The 27,148-nt window shown below is 40.6% G+C and overlaps 1 protein-coding gene across 1 annotated transcript in view; it reads left to right on the top strand.

The window, feature by feature from the left end:
* DCBLD1 (discoidin, CUB and LCCL domain containing 1) overlaps positions 1-27,028 on the top strand; it is a 65,779-nt gene extending 38,751 nt beyond the window's left edge. The window contains exons 5-15 of the mRNA XM_007454921.1: positions 2,540-2,612; positions 13,295-13,428; positions 18,435-18,475; positions 19,432-19,644; positions 21,081-21,205; positions 21,476-21,635; positions 21,724-21,831; positions 22,796-22,880; positions 23,108-23,157; positions 24,058-24,177; positions 26,517-27,028. Coding sequence (XP_007454983.1) covers positions 2,540-2,612; positions 13,295-13,428; positions 18,435-18,475; positions 19,432-19,644; positions 21,081-21,205; positions 21,476-21,635; positions 21,724-21,831; positions 22,796-22,880; positions 23,108-23,157; positions 24,058-24,177; positions 26,517-27,028 — 1,621 coding nt within the window. The remainder of the gene's footprint in view (positions 1-2,539; positions 2,613-13,294; positions 13,429-18,434; positions 18,476-19,431; positions 19,645-21,080; positions 21,206-21,475; positions 21,636-21,723; positions 21,832-22,795; positions 22,881-23,107; positions 23,158-24,057; positions 24,178-26,516) is intronic.
* Positions 27,029-27,148: the final 120 nt, after the last annotated feature.

The following is a 27,148-nucleotide window of genomic DNA, read 5'->3' as shown; positions in this document are numbered from 1 at the left end:
AATAAGAATACCCCAAAAGTCAAGCTTAAGAGTCCATGGTCCTATCCATCTGATACTCTAATAAATGAGATTCTTTTATATGCAGAATCAACTCTAGTGTTTACTAATATGAAGGCCAGTTGAGAAAAGACAAAAATGAAAATGACCAGTAATTAAATGTTGCCCTTAAAGTTGCTGTTCATCCAATGCAGACATTCAGCAGCATTTTCTTTCCAGCCATACGTGTACAGTCCCAGTGGTGACAGGGCCTCTGGGCATCAATAGTCATTTCCTATCCTCTTAGAGAAAGGAATATATTCAGCCCTACGGTGTGATGTTATGGTGTCAGATGATCTAAGCTGTAGCCCAGCCTATTTGTAGTGTTTAGTTAAAGATGAGGTATGATGACTAGTACAGGGCCATAATCCTTCATCCATAATTGTGAAATGCAGAAAGCTTTAAAAGTCAAAAGATCTTTGTAACTCATTTGGTGGCAGTACCTGATTAATGTGACCTTAAATTCATCTGACAGCAAAATTGGACTAAATTAAAATGAGGCTATTTTGTCTTTATGTATTTGACCTAATATGACTATCCATATATTTGATACAGAGATATTAATGTTTTGATTAATATTTGCAGACCTCAGTGGAGTCGTACATCATATACATTATTGGCACTGTCTTACTTTTTCTAAAACCCCAAAATTCTGAATTCTGAAATACATCTGGCTCTAAGGGCTAGGATAAGGAACTGTAAACCTGTAATAGGATTTCCATTATTTCTCTTTCTTAATTCCTTGATTATTGCTGTAGTGCTGGATTCCACTAGGTCAATGGGGAAGAATTATGAACCATTTATTTGGGTAGTTTTGATAATTAGATTCTGTTACACATCTAATTTGCTAAGTCAGCAGGAGGAAACTGAGAGGAAATGAAATAAAAGCAACTGCTATTTTGGAATCTGCTTGGGCTGGTACATTTTTCTTGAACAAACCAAGCAAACATTATTGTAATATGGTATATATAGAAACAAGGGCCTATGGCATTCACCTTTAAAGCTGTCAGTGTTCACATAATATTTTGAGTTTCCTTTTGCACGTCATTTTAGATGTATGGTTGTCTCTCATGGCCTATTGATATGTTGATACTTGAAGGAACTACAGAAGAGGAAACTGAATTTAAGGGGGATTATATGCAATATTCGGGGTCACATAGCTAGTTAGGTAGTAACAGAGCCTGGGTCAACATGCCCTAAGCCACAGCCAACCATACCATATGCCATGACATGTTTCTGAAAAGTTTCTTGAAAAATGACTCTTAAGTAAATGAAATCCTAATTTTAAATATACCTCTTTTAGTCAAACTCACAGAAACAGAAAGTAGTTACTGGGGGCTGGAGGTTAGGGGAAATAGGGAAAGGTTGATAAAAGGGTATAAACTTTCAGCTATAGAGATGAATAAGGTCTGAGGATCTAATGTATAACATGGTGACTATAGCTGATAACACCATATTGTGTAATTGAAATTTGTTAAGAGACTAGAACTTAAATATTCTCACCAAAAAAATATATATATATATGTATGTGTGTGTGTGTGTGTGTGTGTGTATGAGGTGATTGTTGTGTTTAACTAACTAGATGGGAGGAATTCTTTGAGTGTATACGTATATCAAATCATCATGATGTACACTTTAAATATTTTACAATTTTGTTTGTCAACTATACCCCAGTAAAGCTGAAAAAAATATACACCTTTTTTTCTGATTGCAAAAGTAATTTATAACTAATGTAGACCATCACTCTCCAGGCATTTAAACTTGAGTAATTCAAATTGAGGTGTGCTGTAAGTATAAAATATACTGCAGATTTTGAAGACTTATTTTTAAAAAAAGACTGGAAATATCTGGATAATTTTTCTGTTCATTACATGTGGAAATGACACATTTTGAATATATTAGGTTAAACAAAATATATGAGTAATATATTAATTTTGCCTGTTTTTTTTTTTATTTTTTTAATGTGGCTACTAGAATATTTAAATTAACATGTATGGCTTTCATTATGTTCCAATTGGGTAATGCTAGTAGAGTGAATCCAAATTTACAGTTAGTTACACAGAAAGTGATAGTTTCTCAAACTCCTACACTCAGAGAGAATCCAGAGATATTCTTCCTTGTTTTCTTTTTATCCATAGAAAACATAAATTGTTATTTAAACATTTCTTTTTATAAAAACAGGATTATGCTATATATACTGTATTTAGAAACTTTACCTTTTTACTTAACATTTCTTGGACCTCTTAAAATCATTTAAGATACTTTAGGGAAGCTCATTGTTTAATAGAGTTTATAATGAATTTTTATATAAAACAAATAATTGTGTAAAACTTGCCTTCAGATGAACATTTTAGATAAGTCTGTGTTTTCACAAATCAGGTTTCTGATTTGTCGTTAAAGATATTCCTGCATGTTGTATAGAGGAGAGAAAATACTTTTAAGTATAATTTCACACCGTTTAAGTATGACCTAATAAAATATAAACTCTTTATTTTTTTTCCAGCAAGTTCTGCCCAGCTGGTTGTAGAGACATAGCAGGAGATATTTCTGGGAATGTGGTGCATGGATATAGAGATGTAAGTAACTGAGGGTAATTTTATGGCAGGGAGGAAATAAAAAAGAGTTAGTGCTTGTTGCTCTGCCTAAATTCTTTACAAAGTAAAGTCAAATAAGATATAAAACTTTGTAGATAGATGCATAGTTCTCTTTTCTGAGAATAAATGAAATAAGTATAAAAACCAAGGTTATTCATGCATTCATTCCTATTTTTAGCATTTCCAGTTAAGCATACTATAAATGAAATCGTAAACAAAACCCTTTATATTATTTATATTTATATTAATTATACCTAAGGGTATAATTCCATCCAATTTTTATGAGAGATCATCCTTTTGTTATAATTTATTTCTTTATTTTAATGCCCCAATTGATTCATGTAATACAGCCAAGGACATGAACATTTTACATCACAGAATAGTGACATTATATCTAGGAGCAGTGAAGCCATATGCCCTGCTCATATATATTATTCCTCTCCCTCCTTGCACTCCAATTTCTAATGCCTATTGAAACTCTCTGGGTGATATAAATTGTTCCCAGAAAAAAATAAATTCACAAGAAATCATTTCTCTAAAGTATATATCTTATATCCAGATACACAATCCTTTATTTCTTACTATTCACAGATTTCTATCCTGGAAATCTGATACCTGATTTTTAAACATTTGCTATTCAAAATAGTTGGGTTTATAGCTTACGGGAAGGGGCTTGAGTTATTAGAAATGTGAAAATCTATATAGTGATGGAACTTTTCTAAGAGTTCTTTATGCACGGGGAAAACATACATGTTCTAGGAGATTGATCACATATCTCGAGCAGGAGGAAAAAAACTTGGCTTTAATTCTGCTTTCAGTACATCCTGATTCTGGAAGCAGCAGGTTTTGTGATTTTGCTCTTTGTTTCCTTTTTCTTGTGTTGTCTTAATTTACAAGATTGACACAGGATATTTACTTGGACTAGAAACTGAATCTTAAAATGATTTACACTACCTCAATTTGAAAATATACTCGGCACAGGCTGAAGTCCTAGAAGACTTCAGGAAATTAACCAAAAGAACTAAAAAGTTGAGGTATAGTTTTCTCCCCCTAGCAATATAAAGTTTTAATTTATTATTTTCCTGTCCTGTGTAAGAAACTTAAGAATTATATGCAGAAAGAAAAATAGCATTGTTTCTTTCTTGCTTTATTTGTTGATCTCACCTCCTCTTGACAGAGCTCTCTTTTTCAGAGTAACAGGTTAATGGTTTCCTGGGTGGTAGGCCTCAGTACATGATCTGGAAGTGCTAACAAACAGGTTTCCTATTTGACGCACTAACTGGTTTTACACCATTTGCTTCCAGTATGATTTCATCTGGAGGGAAAATTTGTATTTTGAAAACTAATCTCTTCAGAGAAGTCTGATTAGTGTCTTTTTTTGGTATATGTTGATGCTGTGTGTATATTAGATATCTATTGCTACATGACTATTACCAAAAACTTAGAAGCTTGAAACAACACATGTATTCTCTCTCATGTTCTGTGGGTCAGGAGTTTGAGCGTGGCCTGCTGAGTTTGAGTGAGGGACACTCACAAGGGGGTATCCAAGGTGACACAAGGGTGTCAGTGGGGCTGCAGTTTCATCTGAGGCTTGACTAGGAAAATATTTGTTTCTAAGCTCACATGGTGTTGGCAGCATTCAGTTACGGATGGGTTGTTGGATTGAGGACCTCAGTTTCTTCCTGGATTTTGGTTGGAGGCTGTCCTCAGCTCCTTACCATGTGGACCTCCCCAACATGGCTACTTGCTTTTTTTTATTTCTTTCTCCCTCTGATTATTTTCTCTCTGCCGTCTGTGTACCATCTTTATTTGTTTTAATTTTATTGATGTATAGTTACTGTATAATATTATATGTTACAGGTGTGCAATATAGTGACTCACAATTTTTTTAACATCTTTATTGGAGTATAATTGCTTTACAATGGTGTGTTAGTTTCTGCTTTATAACAAAGTGAATCAGTTATACATATACATATGTTCCCATATCTCTTCCCTCTTGAGTCTCCCTCCCTCCCACCCTCCCTATCCCACCCCTCTAGGTGGTCGCAAACCACTGAGCTGATCTCCCTGTGCTATGCGGCTGCTTCCCACTAGCTATCTATTTTACATTTGGTAGTGTATATATGTCCATGCCACTCTCTCACTTTGTCCCAGCTTACCCTTCCCCCTCCCCATATCCTCAAGTCCATTCTCTAGTAGGTCTGTGTCTTTATTCTGTCTTGCCCCTAGGTTCTTCATGACCATTTTTTTTCTTAGATTCGATATATATGTGTTAGCATACGGTATTTGTTTTTCTCTTTCTGACTTACTTCACTCTGTATGACAGACACCAAGTACCTCCACCTCACTACAAATAACTCAATTTCGTTTCTTTTTATGGCTGAGTAATATTCCATTGTATATATGTGCCACATCTTCTTTATGGCTTAGGTAGCTCCATGTCCTGGCTGTTCTAAATAGTGCTTCAGTGAACATTGGGGTGCATGACTCCTTTGGAGTTATGGTTTTCTCAGGGTATATGCCCAGTAGTGGGATTACTGGGTGGTATGGTAGTTCTATCTTTAGTTTTTGAAGGAACCGCCATACTGTTCTCCATAGTGGCTGTATCAATTTACATTCCCACCAACAGTGCAAGAGGGTTCCCTTTTCTCCACACCCTCTCCAGCATTTACTGTTTCTAGATTTTTTGATGATGGCCATTCTGACTGGTGTGAGGTGATACCTCATTGTAGTTTTGATTTGCATTTCTCTAATGATTAGTGATGTTGAGCATTCTTTCGTGTGTTTGTTGGCAATCTGTATCTTCTTTGGAGAAATGTCTGTTTAGGTCTTCTGCCCATTTTTGGATTGGGTTGTTTGGTTTTTTGATATTGAACTGCATGAGCTGTTTATATATTTTAGAGATTAATCCTTTGTCAGTTGCTTGGTTTGCAAATATTTTCTCCCATTCTGAGGGTTGTCTTTTCATCTTGTTTATGGTTTCCTTTGTTGTGCAAAAGCTTTTAAGTTTGATTACATCCCATTTGTTGATTTTTGTTTTTATTTCCCTTTCTCTAGGAGGTGGGTCCAAAGGACCTTTCTGTGATTTATGTCATAGAGTGTTCTGCCTATGTTTTCCTCTAAGAGTTTGATAGTATCTGGCCTTACAATAGGTCTGTAATCCATTTTGAGTTTATTTTTGTGTATGCTGTTAGGGAGTGTTCTAATTTCATTCTTTTACATGTACCTGTCCAGTTTTCCCAGCACCACTTACTGAAGAGGCTGTCTTTTCCCCTTTGTGTATTCTTGCCTCTTTTATCAAAGATAAGGTGACCATGGGTGCGCGGGTTTATCTCGGGGCTTTCTATCCTGTTCCACTGATCTATATTTCTGTTTTTTTGGCCAGTACCATACTGTCTTGCTTACTGTAGCTTTGTAGTGTAGTCTGAAGTCAGGAAGCCTGATTCCTCCAGCTCCATTTTTCTTTCTCAAGATTGCTTTGCCTATTCGGGGTCCTTTGTGTTTCCATACAAATGGTGAAATATTTTGTTCTAGTTCTGTGAAAAATGCCAGTGGTAGTTTGATAGGGATTGCATTGAATCTGTAGATTGGTTTGGGTAGTATAGTCATTTTCACAATGTTAATACTCCCAATCCAAGAACATGGTATATCTCTCCATCTGTTGGTATCATCTTTAATTTCTTTCATTGGTGTCTTATAGTTTTCTGCATACAGGTGTTTTGTCTCCTTAGGTAGGTTTATTCCTAGGTATTTTATTCTTTTTCTTGCATTGGTAAATGGGAGTGTCTCCTAAATTTCCCTTTCAGATTTTTCATCATTAGTGTATAGGAATTCAAGAGATTTCTGTGCATTAATTTTGTATCCTGCTACTTTACCAAATTCATTGATTAGCTCTAGTATTTTTCTGGAAGAGTCTTTAGGATTCTCTGTGTATAGTGTCATGTCATCTGCAAAGAGTGACAGCTTTATTTCTTCTTTTCCGATTGGATTCCCTTTATTTCTTTTTCTTCTCTGATTACTGTGGCTAAAACTTCCAAAACTATGTTGAATAATGGTGAGAGTGGTCAACCTTGTCTTGTTCTCGATCTTAGTGGAAATGGTTTCAGTTTTTCACCATTGAGCACAGTGTTGGCTGTTGGTTTGTCATATATGGCCTTTATTATGTTGAGTAAGTTCCCAGCACAGTGTTGGCTGTTGGTTTGTCATATATGGCCTTTATTATGTTGAGGTAAGTTCCCTCTGTGCCTACTTTCTGCATGGTTTTTATCATAAATGGGTGTTGAATTTTGTTGAAAGCTTTTTCTGCATCTACTGAGATGATCATATGGTTTTTATCCTTCAGTTTGTTAGTATGGTGTATCACATTGACTGATTTGCATATATTGAAGAATCCTTGCAATCCAGGGATAAACCCCACTTAATCATGGTATATGATCCTTTTAATGTGCTGCTGGATTCTGTTTGCTAGTATTTTGTTGAGGATTTTTGCATCTGTGTTTATCAGTGATATTGGCCTGCAGTTTTCTTTCTTTGTGACATCTCTGTCTGGTTTTGTTATCAGGGTGATGGTGGCTTTGTAGAATGAGTTTGGGAGTGTTCCTCCCTCTGCTATATTTTGGAAGAGTTTGAGAAGGATAGGTGTTAGCTCTTCTCTAAATGTTTCATAGAATTCGTGTGTGAAGCCATCTGGTCCTGGGCTTTTGTTTGTCAGAAGACTTTTAATCACAGTTGCAATTTCATTGCTTGTGATTGGTCTGTTTATATTTTCTGTTTCTTCCTGGTTCAGCCTTGGAAGGTTGTGCTTTTCTAAGAATTTGTCCATTTCTTCCAGGTTGTCCATTTTATTGGCATATAGTTGCTTGTAGTAATCTCTCATGATCCCTTGTATTTCTGCAGTGTCAGTTGTTACTTCTCCTTTTTCATTTCTAATTCTACTGATTTGAGTCTTCTTCCTTTTTTTCTTGATGAGTCTGGCTAATGGGTGATCAATTTTGTTTATCTTCTCAAAGAACCAGCTTTTAGTTGTACTGATCTTTGCTATTGTGTCCTTCATTTCTTTTTCATTTATTTCTGATCTGATCTTTATGATTTCTTTCCTTCTGTTAACTTTGGGGTTTTTTGTTCTTCTTTCTCTAATTGCTTTTGGTGTAAGGTTAGGTTGTTTATTTGAGATGTTCCTTGTTTCTTGAGGTAGGATTGTATTGCTATAAACTTCCCCCTTAGAACTGTTTTTGCTGCATCCCATAGGTTTTGGGCCGTCATGTTTTCATTGTCATTTGTTTCTAGGTATTTTTTGATTTCCTCTTTGATTTCTTCAGTGATCTCTTGGTTATTTAGTAGCATATTGTTTAGCCTGCATGTGTTTGTATGTTTTACAGTTTTTTTCCTGTAATTGATATCTAGTCTCATAGCGTTGTGGTTGGAAAAGATACTTGATACGATTTCAACTTTCTTAAATATACCATGGCTTGATTTGTGACCCAAGATATGATCTATCCTGTAGAACGTTCCATGAGCACTTGAGAAGAAAGCGTATTCTGCTGTTTTTGGATGGAATGTCCTATAAATATCAATTAAGTCCATCTTGTTTAATGTATCATTTAAAGCTTGTGTTTCCGTATTTTTTTCATTTGATCTGTCCATTGGTGAAAGTGGTGTGTTAAAGTCCCCTACTATGATTGTGTTAATGTGGATTTCCCATTTTATGGCTGTTAGCATTTGCCTTATGTATTGAGGTGCTCCTGTGTTGGGTGCATAAATATTTACAATTGTTATATCTTCTTGGATTGATCCCTTGATTATTATGTAGTGTCTTTTTTTGTCTCTTGTAATAGTCTTTAAAGTCTATTTTGTCTGATATGAGAATTGTTACTCCAGCTTTCTTTTGATTTCCATTTGCATGGAATATCTTTTTCCATCCCCTCCCTTTCAGTCTGTATGTGTCCCTAGGTCTGAAGTGGGTCTCTTGTAGACAGCATATGTACGGGTCTTGTTTTTGTATCCATTCAGCCAGTCTATGTCTTTTGGTTGGAGCATTTAATCCATTTCCATTTAAGGTAATTATTGATATGTATGTTCCTATTCCCATTTTCTTAATTGTTTTGTGTTTGTTATTGTAGGTCTTTTCCTTCTCTTGTGTTTCCTGCCTAGAGAAGTTCCTTTAGCATTTGTTGTAAAACTGGTTTGGTGGTGCTGAATTCTTTTAACTTTTGCTTGTCTGTGAAGGTTTAATTTCTTCATCGAATCTGAATGAGATCCTTGCTGGGTAGAGTAATCTTGGTTGTAGGTTTTTCCCTTTCATCATTTTAAATATGTCCTGCCACTCCCTTCTGGCTTGCAGAGTTTCTGCTGAAAGATCAGCTGTTAACCTTATGGGGATTCCCTTGTATGTTATTTGTTGCTTTTCCCTTGCTGCTTTTAATATTTTTTCTTTGAATTTAATTTTTGATAGTTTGATTAATATGTGTCTTGTGTTTCTCCTTGGATTTATCCTGTATGGGACTCTCTGCACTTTCTGGACTTGATTGACTATTTCCTTTCCCATATTAGGGAAGTTTTCAACTATAATCTCTTCAAATATTTCTCAGTCCCTTTCTTTTCTCTTCTTCTTCTGGAACCCCTATAATTCAAATATTGGTGCGTTTAATGTTGTCCCTGAGGTCTCTGCGACTGTCCTCAGTTCTTTTCGTTCTTTATTCTGCTCTGCAGTAGTTATTTCCACTATTTTATCTTCCAGGTCACTTATCTGTTCTTCTGCCTCAGTTATTCTGCTATTGATTCCTTCTAGAGAATTCTTCATTTCTTGTGTTGTTCATCATTGTTTGTTTGCTCTTTAGTTCTTCTAGGTCTTTGTTAAACGTTTCTTGTATTTTCTCTGTTCTATTTCCAAGATTTTGGATCATCTTTACTATCATTACTCTGAATTGTTTTTCAGGTAGACTGCCTGTTTCCTCTTCATTTGTTAGGTCTGGTGGGTTTTTGCCTTGCTCCTTCAACTGCTCTGTGTTTCTCTGTCTTCTCATTTTGCTTAACTTACTGTATTTGGGGTCTCCTTTTCCCAGGCTTCAGGTTCGTAGTTCCCATTGTTTTTGGTGTCTGCCCCCAATGGGTAAGTTTGGTTCAGTGGGTTTTGAAGGCTTCCTGGTGGAGAGGACTGGTGCCTGTGTTCTGGTGGATGAGGCTGGATCTTGTCTTTCTGGTGGGCAGGTCCGTATCTGGTGGTGTGTTTTGGTGTGTTATGATTTTAGGCAGCCTCTCTGCTAATGGGTGGGGTTGTGTTCCTGTCTTGCTAGTTGTTGGGCATAGGGTGTCCAGCACTGTAGCTTGCTGGTCCTTGAGTGGAGCTGGGTCTTAGCATTGAGATGGAGCTGTCTGTGACAGCTTTTGCTGTTTGATATTATGAGGGGCAGGGAGGTCTCTTGTGGACCAGTGTCCTGAACTCAGCTCTCCCACGTCAGAGGCTCAGGCTTGACACGTGGCTGGAGCACCAGGACCCTGCCAACCACACGGTAATCATTCTTTTATGTGGCGGACCAACAGTGGGGCAGGGAGAGTTGTTTGTCCAGGCTAAATTCCAGCTGGAGGAGGTCATGGAGAGGACATACTGGTTGGACGGAGACGTGGACCCAGGCAATTCAGCAGCTCAACTATCAGGTTAGCGGAGGCACCTTCCACCTAAAATGTTTATATTACATTTTATTTTAATACTTTGTCAATACTTTCTCGTACAAGTTGACTTTTCCTAAAGGAAGACTTAAGAAAATACTCCAATTCTGGGATGATTTGATAACTGCTTTGAGAATTAAATCTTCTCATGCTGATCTGCTTGGCCATCTTTTGTGGCTCAGTGAACTTCAGGGATGTTTAGTTCCATCAACCTTCAAGTTCATGAGTCTTGCATGTGTTCTCCTCAACTGTCCATTGCATTCCCTTCCCTGAAGAATTACATTTAAATTATTTTGTTTGTTTAAGGTAATCACTAATTAACATAGGCTTTCCTATATTTACATTTCGGTGAGGTTTAGACCTCACAATAGCTAGAAAATAAAATATAAATCTACTGTTCAAAAGGAAATTTTTAAAAAGCAGGTTCAGTGAGTGTGAATTTTAAAATTTGATACCAAAAAATCCCCAATTTTAGAAAACATCAATTTTATTTAAGTTAATGGGTGAGTGAGTGATTTTTTTTTTAAGGAAATAACTCAGGAAAGGGCTGATAATTTTATTATAATAATATGATAGCCAGATCTGGTGGTTATTCTCTTGGGGATGTATCCTATGGCCTGCCTTTAATATTATGAAAAAATATTAAATAAATACGTGTAATTTAACATGCAATAATGCGATGAAATAAACTCCATAAAAGGGGCACATACCACTGGGTTCCCTCAATGCTGGGGACTGTGGGAAATGAGAATATCTGATGGGTCGTGTTGCTTGTTGGCCTGTGAATCTGTCTTCTTGTTACCAAGGAGGCCCTTGTACATGCCAAGTCCAGTGAGAGCTCTACACACAGGGCAGGGATGCTGGGATGAAGACCGTCCCATCCCCAGACTGAATTCTAAGGAAGCCAGGTGATCCTAGGGACAAGGGAATAGATGCCCGGCTGACCACTTTGCTTTTCATTTGGGGCTGAGAGAGGGAGGCAGGCCTGCATGGACCCTATAAGAGGTACACAGTGTGCCCTTTAGAATCACAAGGTGATTCTAGACATCACCCAGTCCAGCCTTTTCATTGTGAAGATGAATTGGGAAGCCGGGTCCAGAGCAGGGAGGTGACTTAATCACACCTGGTAGAGTTAGAGGCAGAGTCAGCATGATGTACTAAATCGCTGAATTTAAATCCAGGATTTTTACAGCTAGCTCCTCTATTTTGTACCCTAAGAGTCTAAAACAGTAATAAGAAACCTTTTTAAGAAAATTCAGAAAAAATGAAAATGGAAGCTGTCTCTTTAAAGAGTACTATCTTGGGCTTCCCTGGTGGTGCAGTGGTTGAGAGTCCGCCTGCCGATGCAGGGGACACGGGTTCGTGCCCTGGTCTGGGAGGATCCCGCTGAGCCCGTGAGCCGTGGCCGCTGAACCTGCACGTCCAGAGCCTGTGCTCCACAACGGGAGAGGCCACAACAGTGAGAGGCCCTCATACTGCAAAAAAAAAAAAGGAAAGAGTACTATCTTTCTCTTCTAATTCTTTTTCTCCCCCAAAATCAAGAAGGGTAGTATCTGCATCAGTTTCAGCATTCTCATATTTCTTCTCTGTCATGAAATCCTCTCCCCTTTTTCACTATGATAGCAGTCATTGCAAAACTGACTCCCTTTGCCAAATCTAATCTAGTTTGGGAAGTATGAGCTCTCTACGTTAAAGATCACAAAAGTTCTCAGTTTTATTGCAACCACATTAGTTGCAAAATACAGTTGGTCTCACTGGTCCTCCTAATATTGTAACCTAAATCTAAGGAAAACTTTCCACTGCAATAAGGTAAACAGTATTGTCATTAACACAAAGAGAAACTCTGAAGTTCAGTTATTGAAACAATTTCATGAGCTGCTTTTCTCTTTTCGGCACTAGCCATTGCAGAGAAGCAGGGCATTGCTAAAATTTATTTAGGAAAAGGTCCTCTCGGCCCCTCAGTCCTGGGCTAAATACCTAATCACCCTCCCCCATGGGTCTGTGCTCGAGGGGGACGTACGGGCCTGGGCACCCCGTGGAACAGTTCCACTTCTTCCTGCAGTCCCACTTTCAACCACAGGATCCCCGGCTAATCAGAGCCTGCCAGGTACCCCTGCTGGGTTTGTCACACCAGCCAGCAGCCTTGGAGGGCTGAGCAGGTGCCAGCTGTTTGACCCTCTCAGAGGAGATTCAGGAATTGAGATGGAGGCCTTGGGCCCTGGGTTGCTCGTCATCACTCTGAGACCTTCATGAAGTTTTCTGTTTTATTCAGTGTTCTGTGGCTGACACTACCATTTTGGTGTTGATGCCTTGTTAAATCTAATTTTAAAATGAAGCTATGGTATGGAAGGTTCACCTTTTCAAATGATCCTCAGTATGTATATTTAGTAAAGCGAATGTAAGAAACTAATAATGTTACCTATTCTTGCTGAACAAGTCATCCCAAAACCTAGTGGCTTAGAATGACAGCCATGTTCTTTGCTGATGAGTCTGTGGGTCGGCAGTGTGGGCTGGTTGGTTCTTAAGCTTCCTTTACCTAGAATTGCGCCTGCAGCTGCAGTCGTGTGGCAGGTCATCTGGGGTGGGAGTCTAAGGTGGCCTCGCTGACGTGTGGCAGTTTGCCAGGCCACGTTACCTGCAGCAGAACAAAGCAAGCGCCAGGGCCCAGTTCAGAGTCGGTGTGGGAGATGACCACACCCCCAGGAGGCGTTATTCACTGGGGAGCCATGAATACTGTGAATTATCTCCCTTCCTTCCTCCCTAGTAGAAGGGTTCCCAGGTTCATCAGCATAAATAGAATGACTCTGATGTCATTCTGAGATAGTTAGCCAATAATTTTTTCCACCCCCTTCTACTTTTTATTTAAATGAATTATAATTTAGCCATGTCAGGGGTCAAATAGGGATCCTGAGCACAAGTTGTAACAAAATGTAAAAGCTCCCGCTATATTTTAGATGTATTGTTGAGCCATTTGTAAGTGAGATGTTGCTGTGTTTCAGACCTCTTTACTATGCAAAGCCGCCATCCATGCAGGAGTAATTGCAGATGAAGTGGGCGGTCAGATTGGCGTGCTTCTGCGCAGAGGCATGAGTCGATACGAAGGGATCCTGGCCAATGGTGTGCTCTCAAGGCAGTAAGTACTTTGCCTTTTGTTCCGAGTGGAAGGTAACCCCGCAGGCACAAGTCATCAGCTCACAGCCTGGAAAGGGCTGCAGGCATGTGATACCAAGGGCATGTCAACTGGGAAAAATGTGTGTGACTGCTTAGAGCAGCATTGATGCTGTCAGTGTGGAAGACAAATGCAGCAATAAAAAAGCTCACTGACAAGTAAGTTAGGATAGCACACATCCGAAGCCCCAGGAGAGAGGAGCATTCTACTCTCAGGTGCTCCAGCGGGAGGGGATAAAGCTTATTCCTCTCTAGTTTTTCCTGATTCTGTAAATTACTGATCATCACCAATATCACCAGAGATACTGAAGGAGATAAGGGACTGACATAAACCCAGCAGAACCACTGAACTCCCTAGAGGATCCCTAGAGACAGTCTCTTAAGGATGAATAATAGTTGGGAAGTGAAAATAAGATGGCTTTTTTTTTTTTTTTTAACATTGTTAACTTCTCTGTTCCGTGTTATCCTCTGATCTTTTAGCTTCATAAGAAAAAAGTATGTCAATTGCTTTAAACACTTCAACCTCAGCTTTTAATGCTTTCAGGTTTCCTCAGCTTCTAGGGTGGAAAACTAGAGCTGTTTGAACTAAAATAGGCCAGCCTTGTGATCCAGCTGTCCACCAGTATAAACAGGCAGCTTGGAATGGTCCAGAGGGACACTCGCTTTGGAATGGATGGCTGCCTACTGAGGGAACAGTGCTCCTTGAGCCACTGTACAGTGTCCTTGGGGATTGGTTCCAAGACCCCCGTGGATACCAAAATCCATGGATGCTCAAGTCCCTTATAATAAAATGTCATAATCTTTACATATAACTATGCACATCCTCCCAGGTACTTTAAATCATCTCTAGATTATTTATACCTAATACAATGTAAATGCTATGTAAATAGTTGTAAGTACAATGTAAATGTTGTGTAAATAGGCGCCAGCATGTGGCAAATTCCAATTTTACTTCTTGGAATTTTCTGGAATTTTTTTTTTTCTGAATATTTTCACTCTGTGATTGGTTGAATCTGGGGATGCAGAATCTGCAGATACAGCTGACATATATGCACATGTATGTGTACACACATATGTACTATTTACATAAATAAAATTTTATAATATATACACATGTATTATATATACTTACATATATGCACACACATATGTATATACATTTTTTTGTTTTTTATTTTATTTATTTATTTTTGATTGCATTGTGTCTTTGTTGCTGCGTGCCGGCTTTCTCTAGTTGCAGCGAGCGGGGGCTACTCTTCATTGCAGAGCACGGGCTCTAGGCGCACAGGCTTCAGTAGTTGTGGCACATGGGCTCAGTAGCTGGGGCTCGCAGGCTCTAGAGTGCAGGCTCAGTAGTTGTGGTGCACGGGCTTAGTTGCTCCATGGCATGTGGGATCTTCCTGGACGAGGGCTCGAACCTGTGTATTCTTTAACATCTTTATTGGGGTATAATTGCTTTACAATGGTGTGTTAGTTTCTGCTTTATAACATATACATATAGTCATTCTTTTTTGAGGATTTTAAAAAAATTTTATTGGAGTATAGTTGATTTACAGTGTTGTGTTCATTTCAGGTCTACAGCAAAGTGATTCAGTTATACATATACATATAGTCATTCTTTTTTAGATACTTTTCTTATATAGGTTATCACAGAATAGAGTTCCCTGTGTTATACAGTGGGTCCTTGTTGGTTATCTAATGTATAGTAGTGTATGTTCATCCCAAGCTTCTGAATTATCCCTACCCCCCAAGTTTCCCCTTTGTAACCATAAGTTTGTTTCAGGTATCTGTAAGTTTGTTTCTGTTTTGTAAATAAGTTCATTTGTATCATTTTTAAAAATCAGATCCCACATTTGTATCATTTTTAAAAATCAGATCCCACATATGAGTGATATCATATATTTGTCTTTTTCTGACTTACTTCACTTAGTATGATAATCTCTAGGTCCATCCTTATTGCTGCAAATAGCATTATCTCATTCTTTTTTATGGCTGAGTAATATTCCACCGTATATATGTACCACATCTTTATCCATTCCTCTGTCAATGGGCATTTAGGTTGCTTCCATGTCTTTGCTGTTGTAAATAGTGCTGCAATGAACATTGGGAGAATCTGTTTCTTTTTATGTTTTTTATTGTTTGCTCTATGGATAATAAGGTGCTGTTTTAGGAAGGTATCAAGCTGTGGCCTAGATTTGTTAGGTGCTGCTGTCTCCAAATAGGAACGAAGAACTGGCCTTTGGCTTTAAATCTGTTTTTGGACCCTCTTGCCTGTTTGAATACATTTGAATGTTTCTTTTGTAGAAAAATAGGATAGTAAAAAGTTTAACTTGTACTACTTGGATTTTATTTTGCTTTTGAAGAAAAGTTATTTAAACTATTAAGTAAAAGACATAATGTTCTCGATTCTGCTACATCAACTGGACTAAATACATATGAAGTCACTTTATATAATTTAATATTAAACTTTGATGCGAAAGTAAGAGTCCAGAAATCTAAACCATTAATGAATTAGGAAAAGTTTTGCTCCACATTCCATGTAGTTATTTGAACTAATAATGGTCCGATTTTTGTTTTGGTGGAAGTAGACAAAGTCTAGAATTATGTCAAGGCCCCTTCTCCCTTCTGGCTCTGTGGTTTGGCACCATCTTTTTGTACTGAACAGAAAAGAGTAAACTGTGCGCTCATACAGTCTCTTCCACTCGTTTTCATTCCCAGATCTTCAGGGAGCAGTTGTTTTGATCTGTGCTGTTTCGCTGTTGGGGAGGCACTGTACATGCGGTCATTGAACTTCTGTTCCCACACATGATTGTTTGGCGTTCAGGAAGAAACACAGAAGGAAGCATTGCAGCTGAGGAAGAAGTGGTCCCTAAAGTAAATATCTAGGGTTCTTCTGGGATTCATCCCGGGTCAGGTCACTTCCTTGATCTGAGGAGACCAGAATGGAATCAGGAAGAGCGATTGACCTCACACAGAGGATGATGGCTCAAACCATCTGCAGGGAAGGCTTTTCTTTGTTTACCTCAGGCTCTTCCTGATTGCTTCTACAGCCCTCTGGGAAGGAAGGCTGGCAGTTCCTGGAATCTGATCGAATTCATTCACCCTAATGTGTGACTGCCTTAGAACCCCATTTTCCCTAGGGGGTTTTCAAAGAGGAAGCTTATTTACCTATAGAATTCTCTAGTGGTTGAATTTAATTAGCTTAATTGGGTGAAATGGAAAAACATATTCCAGCTGATAATAGAGGAAAGCCAGGCAGAGAGATCTTAGCAGCAGAACCTTACCCAGCATTTTCTTCTCAGGATGAACTCCAAAGCTAACCTTCTTTCCTTAACTTCTCTTTTTCAACAACAACAAAGTAACTATTTTAATGTCTCATGGCAGTGGGAGTGCGTTTAGGTGATCGGGGTTGCAGCAGTATTATTTGGGCTAATCTGGGCCAAACTTCAAGTGTAATACTTCATGCAGGAACATTAGAGAAAATGCAAAAATCAGTCAAAGAGAGGCTCTGAAACCTTAACAAATTTAAACACAGATTGCAACAGTGTGCACCTTTCTTTAAAGGTTAGGAAAGCTGGGTCCTCACCCCTGCTTGGCCACTAACTGTGAACTGAAGAAGGTCCCATGACCCAGGTGGGTCTGCATTTTCTCCTGTACGAAATGATTGGTGCCTGCGTTATATTCAGCACAGATTATAATAGACTCTTGATGTGGAAAACCATGGAAAACCAGGGCTTACAGAGTCTCTGCCTGAGGGTGGACAAAGAATATGAAAGAAAAACCTGTTACTTAAGAACAAAAACAAAATGTTGCTGTGAAGGTGCTTCTGTCCAGACTAGTTTTGGATTCTCTGTGGATTTCACATTTCAGTACCCTTTCTGTCCATTACTGCCACAATAATTCAGAGTTAAACATTTAAAATAGGAGTACTCTCAGATTGTAAAATAACTGAACATGACAGCGACATCTACCTTTTTTTGTTTATCTGTAATATCTAATGTAGTAAGTACGATGCATGTAAGATTAATCTTGAGAATTCCAAGTTCTCTATTCATTCTACATATTGTTACAGCATTGAGTTGGTGAGGGATTTACAAAAAGATACATGTGATCTCAGGCCTTAGGAACCTCTTTTCCGCAGAAGGAGACAACTGCCGAGCAAGGCTGATTTGATAAATTCACCAGGAGAGTAATACAAGGTACAGAACTGGGGGGTCCAGAGGCCCAGGGATCAATGCCAGATGTGCAGGCCTGTCTTGCAGCAGTTCAGGACCCGTCAGTGAGGTGCTCTGAGTTTTCTCCAGCTGCACCTTGTCATCCAGAAGCAGGAGCTGGTTCATGGTTTGGTGTCCTTACTGCAGTAGGTAGGAGTGTGACTGGAGAGAGAGAGACCCGGGCGGAGGCTCTTTGCGGAGCGACGCTGCTGGGGCAGGACCCCTCAGGGAAGGAGTGGAGAAGTCTGTAGGGAATTCAGCTAGACTGACATGCTCATTCTTTTAAAAGTGATCAGGCATCTTCATGTCTCAGTGGTCCTTGATTGTTGAAGCGAGTGGGGCGCTGTAGGGGTGCCTTCTGAAGCAAAGGGAGTGTTCAGGGCAGCCATCCTTTCTGTCTCCATCACTACGTATTCATTAATTGGGATTTAAGTGTGGAGACTGTATATGTGCCTGTTCCTTCCCAGTACAATGTGGCGTGATGGAAACAGCACAGGATTGTGATTCAAAAGCAGTATCTCAAGAGTCCTGGCTGCTTGTCACCTCTATGAATTTAGGAAAGTTGCTTACCTTCGAAGGGCCTGAGTTTCTTGGTCTATGAAATACCAATGACAGAGATAATAACAGTAGCCTTGCCGGGTGCTCTGAGGACCACGTGGGGTGTGGGAGGGCTCTGAGCCCCATCCTATAGCGCTGTACCAGTCATTAAGATCCAGTTAAGCAACTAACCTCCTTATCTTTGTGTTTATTATTTCAGTGGTTCCCTGTCAGACAAGCGATTTCTGTTTACCACCAATGGTAAGGATCATGCTTTCCTTAAGAATTTGATATTTTAAAATCTTCAGGGGTAGTTTATTCTTCCATACCCCTCAGATGATATGGTTTAAAAGATTAATTTTTTCTTTTCCCCTCAGGTCATGTAGCACCAAGTATGCTGTGACTTAAAAATACATCAGACAATAAACCCAGTTAACATTAGGAAAAAAAATTTTTTTCTTTATAATCTAAAACTTTTGCCAGAAAAAAATGAAAATTTGAAATGACAGTTAAGGTAAATTCCTTTATGTCAGATTTTAACAGAAAAATCTTTTGAGCAGTGCAATTTGATGTGTGTATCTGGAATGACGTTATTGAAAATGAATAGCATAAAGGCTTTTTAGCCCCTCTGTCATGGAATATGTTCTGGGGACATATTCTCCCTCACATAAAATAACATTTCAAGGAGAACAATACAAACATGTCTTCTCTGCCCAGGAGGAAGACTGGCCTTTATCTGCAACCTCCACATTGTCTTGGACATGGTATAGTTAAGCTCCCAGGGGTGATGTTGGGTACAATTAACTGATCTTCAGAGCACCTGACGTACCTGCTCTTCAGGGGTAGAGAGCGTGGAGTCCTCCCTCTGATCAAGTGAGAAGAACCTCAGCATTTTCAGCTTTTAGGACACCTTGTACTTCGTTGAAATCATGGTGAATTTAGATTAGAAAGGAAAATCTACAGTGGGGACAAAGAGATGTCACTTATAGGGGATATAAGGTCCATTAAGAAGAAAAGCAGCAATAGTATCAAGATACCACAGCATCAGCGAGTCAAATGCAAGTCTGAATCATTAAAAAACTAGTAATTAAACAGTTGATTCAATATCAGAATGGAAGTAAATCAACCGAGTAATTCTAGGTGAAACGGGGTGCTTTGTTTTTCTGGTTTTCATTTTGTGTCTATATCTGAAATAGTTCCCTGCCCTTTTTTTCTAGGTTGCAGCAGATCCTTGAGTTTGGAAGCTGACCGGCAAATCAGAGCTTCTTCTTCTTGGGAGTGGATCAATGAGACCGGAGAGCAGGTCCGTTGGTCTCCTGGCCAAGCCCGACTTCAGGACCAAGGCCCGTCATGGGCTTCGGGGGACAGGAGCAAGAACCACAAACGAGAGTGGCTGAGGATAGATTTGGGAGAGAAAAAGAAAATAACAGGTACTGAAACGAGTGCAGTTTCACAAAACAAGATGACTTGCAGTTGAAATTATGTTTTGAATTTGCACAGGTGCCCCCACCTCAGAGTACTCCATGTCTTTTTTTTTTTTAAATCTTTATTGGAGTATAATTGCTTTACAGTGTTGTTAGTTTCTGCTGTACAACAAAGTGAATCAGCTATACGCATACATATATCCCCATATCCCCTCCCTCTTGCGTCTCCCTCCCACCCTCCCTATCCCAGCCCTCTAGGTGGTCACAAAGCACCGAGCTGATCTCCCTGTGCTATGCGGCTGCTTCCCACTAGCTATCTGTTTTACATTTGGTGGTGTATATATGACCATGCCACTCTCTCACTTCGTCCCAGCTTCCCCTTCCCACCCTGTGTCAAGTCCGTTCTCTACATCTGCGTCTTTATTCCTGCCCTGCCACTAAGTTCATCAGTACCATTTTCTTAGATTCCATATATATGTGTTAGCATACGGTATTTGTTTTTCTCCTTCTGACTTACTTCACTCTGTATGACAGACTCTAGGTCCATCCACCTCACTACAAATAAGTCAGTTTCGTTCCTTTTTATGGCTAAGTAATATTCCATTGTATATATGTACCACATCTTCTTTATTCATCTATTGATGGACATTTAGGTTGCTTCCATGTCCTGGCTATTGTAAATGGTGCTGCACTGAACATTGGGGTGCATATATCTTTTCAAATTATGGTTTTCTCAGGGTATATGCCCAGTAGTGGGATTGCTGGGTTGTATGGTAGTTCAATTTTTAGTTTTTTAAGGAACCTCCATAGTGTTCTCCATAGTGGCTGTATCAATTTACATTCCCACCAACAGGGCAGGAGGGTTCCCTTTTCTCCACACCCTCTCCAGCATTTATTGTTTCTAGATTTTTTGACGACTGGCGTGAGGTGATACCTCATTGTAGTTTTGATTTGCATTTCTCTCATGATTAATGATGTTGAACATCCTTTCATGTGTTTGTTGGCAGTCTGTATATCTTCTTTGGAGAAATGTCTGCTTAGGTCTTTTGCCCATTTTTGAATTGGGTTGTTTGTTTTTTTGATATTGAGCTGCATGAGCCGCTTGTATATTTTGGAGATTAATCCTTTGTCAGTTGCCGTGTCTTTTTCAAAAGTAACAAATCTTCACATTGTCTCTGTGGGAAGAACCTGTATGCAGGGGGTAAGGATGGATGTGTGGGTGAGAGAGCTGATATCTCCGTGCTGAAACCTTTTTACGGCATATTGTCAGTGTGAAAACACTCATCTGTCATCACGTTTCTAAATGCAGATAAGAAAAGCAGGCCTGTAAAATGATTTGCAATTTCAAATGAGAGGGAAAAACAGAAAAGAAACCTGAAGTTATAATACATGTTGTATAACATATTTTTTAAACTAACCCATAAATAATATTTTCTTACAAGGAATTAGGACCACTGGATCCACACAGTCAAATTTCGACTTTTATGTAAAGAGTTTTGTAATGAACTTCAGAAACAACGACTCCAAGTGGGAGACCTATAAAGGAATTGTGAATAATGAAGAAAAGGTAAGAGACACTCTGGAGGAAGGAACTGAGTAGGAGAGTGGGCCTCCAAATATTTTCATCAGTTCATCAGTGTGTTTCCAAAAACAGATGCACAGCACCCGATTACTTAGCCTTTGAGTGCAAAGCCTTGTATCTTCAATATCAAGCATGTCTATAAAAAAGCAACAGACATAGAATCCTCACTTTGATTTCATATAACCAGGTGTGAGTAGATTGATAAAGACCTAGAAACTAATAGAATCTTCAGGTAAAGGTTACCTGTTCCTACAGGTGTTTCAGGGCAACTCTAATTTTCGGGACCCTGTGCGGAACAATTTCATCCCTCCCATCGTGGCCAGATATGTGCGTGTTATCCCCCAGACGTGGCACCAGAGGATAGCCTTGAAAGTGGAGCTCCTTGGCTGCCAGATTGCACCAAGTAGGACTCAGGGTGAGTCAGTGAGTTACTGGATTCTGGTCACCTTCTTTCACAAATTGTTGTTATTAATGTGGTTTCTCTAACATCTCTTCTCGCTCAGGTAATGACTCATTGGTGTGGAGCAAAACAAGCCTAAATACTGTTGGTTCAACTAACAGAGAAGATGAGACAATCTTAAAACCCATCCCCTCTGAAGAAATGCCCAAAGGTAGGGCAGTTATCGTTTTGCGGTTTCTTAAGGAATATAACTTGTACTCCAGCCAATAATACGGTAGCTTCAACAACATTCTTTTTTTCTGTGTCATATAAGTGTCTGGGGGCAGATGGTCCAGAGATATCTGCACATGTGTAAAATAATATATGTCCACACTTTTCATTACACTATTGTAAGTAGAAAAAGACTGGAAACAAACGTGTGCCCTTCAAACACTATGTAAATCTTTTATAGAAAAATAAAACAATAGCACATCCATATCATGGAATACTCTACAGCCATAAAAAAAGGAATGTGTTAGTAATATAGAAAGTTCTCTGAGACACACTGACAGCTTAAAAACATAAGCATGGTACAGAACAGTTTACATAGCACTCGACCATGTGTGTAAAAGGGGGGGGTGATACAGCATCTCTCTCTCTCTCTCTCTCTCTCTCTCTCTCTCTATATATATATATATATATATATATATATATATATATATGTATTCATCCAAGTATATCTGGAAAAATGTCAAGAAACATAATTTCACATAGAGGAAGAACAGAGGTGGAAGGGAGACATTCCATTCCATACCTTTCTATACATTTTTTTTCCTTTGCGGTACGCGGGCCTCTCACTGTTGTGGCCTCTCCCGTTGCGGAGCACAGGCTCCAGACCCGCAGGCTCAGCGGCCATGGCTCACAGGCCCGGCCGTTCCGTGGCATGTGGGATCTTCCCGGGCCGGGGCACAAACCCGTGTCCCCCGCATCAGCAGGCGGACTCTCAACCACTGCGCCACCAGGGAAGCCCTGAATCCTCTCTTTTTGCTTTCCAATATCAGTAAATGCCTAGCATGTATTCTTGTCCCCGACATGTTAAACCACTGAGGACCTTTCAAATCAGTATTCAGTTTTAGATCATGAAATTTGGTTGCTGTTCATTTCTGCTGTAATATGATGTCTTTTCCCCTTCTTAGGGTTAAACGTCATAACTATTGTTACTCCACTGGTGCTCCTCGTCCTGCTGGTTGCTGGAGTGGGAATCTTTGTAGTCCTTAGAAAGTATGTGACTTCACATTTAAAAAAAATTTTTCTCGAATTATGTAAACAGTCACAAAAGTTTACTCTTCGTATGTTCATGTGTAGAAAGCAGCATTACTTCTCCCAAGATAAAATGTGAACTTCTATTTTAAAAACAAGTTGTATAGAGGTAGAAAATATCATGTATTATTTTATGAACAGTACTTATCATTTAGAAATCTTTTCAGTGGGATTTTTTGTCTTGATAGGAGGAAGAAGAAAGGAAATACTTATGGATCAGCTAAGGCTCAGAAAACAGGTTGGTTGAAAAAACTATCTACAGTTTTATTCTGTCCTTGAGGAAGGGCGAGAATCTGCTGATTAAAAGCATGATTAGGTGCTTTTAATCAGCAGATCCTGATTAAACCCTACACTTATATGGTTTAAGAAATAAGATCTAATAGCTTTAAGTTAACAAATCTACCAGGAAGGAATATATTGTATCCTGTCTCTTAATTCAGAATCTTCATAGCCAGTTTATTTTTACTTTTGTTCAACATCATCCCATCATTTATCAAAATTAATTAATTACTTTTTTTTGGCAACTGGAATTTACATCACCACGCTGCCTGTCACCAAGGAGAAGTTATAAAATCCCCATCTGTGAACTGGACATTGCCCGGCACTCCCAGCATCTTCAGGCCTCCATTGTATTTTTCACTCTAGGGAAGGACTAGGCAGGGCGGGTTTCAGAAAATCCTTAGGACACAGGATGCCAAGCAATGAGTCAGCTGCAGTCGAGAGAGAGGGCAGCAGGGCAGGACCCTCCTGAGAATCTCAAGGACCACCTGGGACTCCACCTCCCTAGGCTCTAAACAGCCAGCTTGCATTGACCCCTCACAGTCACAAACACCATGCCAGTGCAGATTAGGGAAAACCATGCCCAGGTGGTCTGACCTAAGGATAATCTGGGACCTGACGGGTACACAAATACATTTTACCCGCAGAGTAGAAAGCATGGTTGGGATGGTGTGTGCTGTTGTTGTTGTGACCTCATCATGCTGTGTCCACCACACACACCTGGAGAGCTGTGGTTGTGTATCTGTCACAGTCAGCTGGCAAAAGGCAGCCTGACCTCTGACTTAACCTGGAACCTGTGGTGGAGTAAATGTGTTACACTTCTGAGAGATTAGTTTGTTTCATGTTATCTTTATTCCAGACTGTTGGAAGCAGATCAAATATCCCTTTGCCAGGCATCAGTCAGCTGAGTTTACCATCAGCTACGATAATGAAAAGGAGATGACACAAAAGTTGGATCTCATCACAAGTGATATGGCAGGTAGGTACCAAGTCTCCGTGACCATGCTGTTAGCCAGGAGGTGCTGCTTATGGGAGAGGGGAGACCAGGAAGAGAAATAAGACCAAAATCTTTTGTTTAGATGGGGTCTAGTAAAGCAGTAATTTGTGACATTTTCTCTCTGCTCTGCACAGAGTTACAAAGTGACACTGAAATATTTCCCAAAAGCCCCATTCAGCCAAGGCTCTTACACCTGCAGGGCCTCTAATGACACCCAGAGCAATGGTCCTGAAGTACCAGTGAAATCTGGGAGCCCTTAACTAATCTGTTTTTGTTACTAAGGTTTTGATTAAGGCACTAGGAAAAAGGGACTAGAAAGATGAACTGAGCATAGCTCCTGCCCTTGACGAATTGGAGGTAGGAGATGAAGGAATCTGTTAGAATGGCCTCAAGGTCCCTGACAAGCCATTATTGAGAGTCAAGCTTCTCAAACGATTTGTGAGGAAGGATCCAGTTTTTGCCTTTTATTTCTTTAATCCATCAAGGACTAAAATTTTTGTAAAATACAGTATAAATTAGTAAATGAAATGTTTAAAAAGACAAAATACAAAGCTCTAATTTTCTAATAGGTTCAAGGGACATAAAATCACTCCTCTCAAATTGCTGCAAGATCTGAACACTTTCTATCCATTTGTGCACTTGTCTCTTTACAGATCTGTCACAAACAGTTCTCAGACAGGTAGGCATCCACAGACCACTGTGAGTAGCACTGCTCTAGCTTTTTGCTACTCAGAGTGTGTTCTGAGGACCGACAGCAGCATCTGGGAGCTTGCTAGAAATGTGGGCTTTCAGGCCATGCCCCAGGGCTACTGTTATATACGAAAGTCAGAAAGGTACCAATGGAAAGGCTGCTTGACCTGCTTCAGGGGCAAAGGGAGTAATTCTCCAGTCAGAATCCGTCTTCTTGTTCCTTTCCTCGGACAGTTCAGGCTCTGCCTCGGGGGTGAGGCGAGGAGAGTGGAGAGCCCCTCCTTTCATTCTCCTTTAGCTTCTGGCCCAGCCTCTTCTTCCTCGCTGCGTGGTCCTTCTGGGCACCTGAAACATGCAAGGCCCCACTCTTGCCTCCACTCATCTGCAGTCCCACCCACTACACTCCAGAGCTCCCGGCAGAGCCATTCCCTTCCTTTTTATCTGCTCTGCAGCTCACATCCAGACTTCCCTCCTGGTCCCCAGTAAGTCAGTAATTCTTGCCTGCTGGACATCATCTCCTGCAAGTGTCACCAGGTCCTCAGGGGATCCAAAATTGAACCCATCGTTCCTAACCCTTAACCTATGTGCTCTGTGCATTCCTTTTCTAAGTGGCTTCTGAATGGGCATCCCAGTTTTCAGGGCTTAATATCTGGGAGGTGTCCTCTTTGGTCATACCCTCCCTACGTCATTGGTGACAAATTCCTCTGATACCTGTCCCCAAAGTGTGGCCTTTCCAGAGCTGCTGCCAGTCCCCTAATTTATGACTTATATGTCTCATTTCTCTGCTTTTTGGGTTTTTTTAATCTTTCCCTCTTCAGTCTCCCTCCATGGTTACCTCTTCTGCCAGTCTCTAAATTTAGAATCTTTGTAGGTTTCTACAGCATTAAACCAAACTTCCTAGCAAGGCACTCAGTGCCCTCCATGATCTAGCACATGGATAACAGCTCGCACTTGGGACACGTGTTCAAATTCTTGACCCACTGGCTGCTACCTGTGTAATCTTGGAAAAATTAATCTCTCTCTGCTTCAGTTTTCCATTTGTAAAAGGGAATAATAGACCCTACCTCATAGTACTTTTTTTCCAGAGGATTTAACTAATTGATATCTTAATGTCATAGAATAGTGCCTGGCACCAAGTAAGACTCAGTAAAGCTTTGAGCTTTATCCTTATCATTAGCCCCAAACCTATTACTTTGGTCTTCATATCCTATTAAATTCCTCCATGTCCCTCATGCTCTGGCAACATCACACTCTATGTTCATGGTTGTTTAACACGTTGTTCAATCACTTTTCCCTTTCCTGACAGTGTTACCTCCACCTCCAAAACGTGGCCTTTCAGGAGTCAGCCTAAGAGCTCCCCGTGAAGTTGTTCCCTCCTACCCCTAGGTGTGGTTAGAGGTTAGCTCCGCCTCTCTAGGTTCCTCGGAGCCTTGAGGCTTCCTAAAGCACCTGTGTAGTTATGTAAACCCCTAAGTGTGGCGTCTGTGCCTTTTACATCTTAATCTTTCTCTTCCTGCCCCGTACACGTCAGGCCCTCAGCAGAGCACCCCCTCTAGACAGCCAGTTTGTGGGTGTATGGTGTGGGGGGGGGGCGGGGCGCGGTGCACAAACATCTGCCCTTTGGGTTTCAGATTACCAGCAGCCTCTCATGATTGGCACCGGAACGGTCACCAGGAAGGGCTCTACCTTCCGGCCGATGGACACCGAGGCCCATGAGGCGGGGCCGGACGCCGAGGCTGGCGGCCACTACGACTGCCCCCTCCCGGCCGGCCGCCACGAGTACGCCCTGCCCTTGACCAACCCCGAGCCCGAGTATGCCACGCCCATCGTGGAGCGGCACCTGGCCCGGGCTCACACCTTCTCGGCGCGGAGCGGCTACCGCGTGCCGGGGCCCGGGCCGGCGCACAAGCACTCCCTCTCTTCCGGCGCCTTCTCCCCGGCCGCCAGCTACCAGCTGCCGCCGAGCCCCGCGCCCGCGGACCCGGGCTACGACAAGCCCAAGGGCGGCGGCGGCTCAGCCGCGGGGCGCGCCGATCCCACCTATCAAAAGCCGCAGGTCAACCCCGCGACCAACGCTGCCTACTTGGCCCCCAGAGACTGCCTCAGACCCCTCAACCAGACGGCCATGACCGCTCTGCTGTGAACACACTGTGAATGAAAGCTGCTGTGGTACTGAGCGCCGGGCTGTGCGCGCGCGAGAGAGAGACAGAGTGAGTGTGTGCGCGCGCGCGCGTGTGGTTTAACAGGATCCTGCGGTGGAGTC

This window comes from Lipotes vexillifer, unplaced genomic scaffold (genome assembly GCF_000442215.2).
Source record: "Lipotes vexillifer unplaced genomic scaffold, Lipotes_vexillifer_v1.1 scaffold58, whole genome shotgun sequence".
Lineage (NCBI taxonomy): Eukaryota > Metazoa > Chordata > Mammalia > Artiodactyla > Lipotidae > Lipotes > Lipotes vexillifer.
This window is presented reverse-complemented; position numbering and strand designations above follow the sequence as displayed.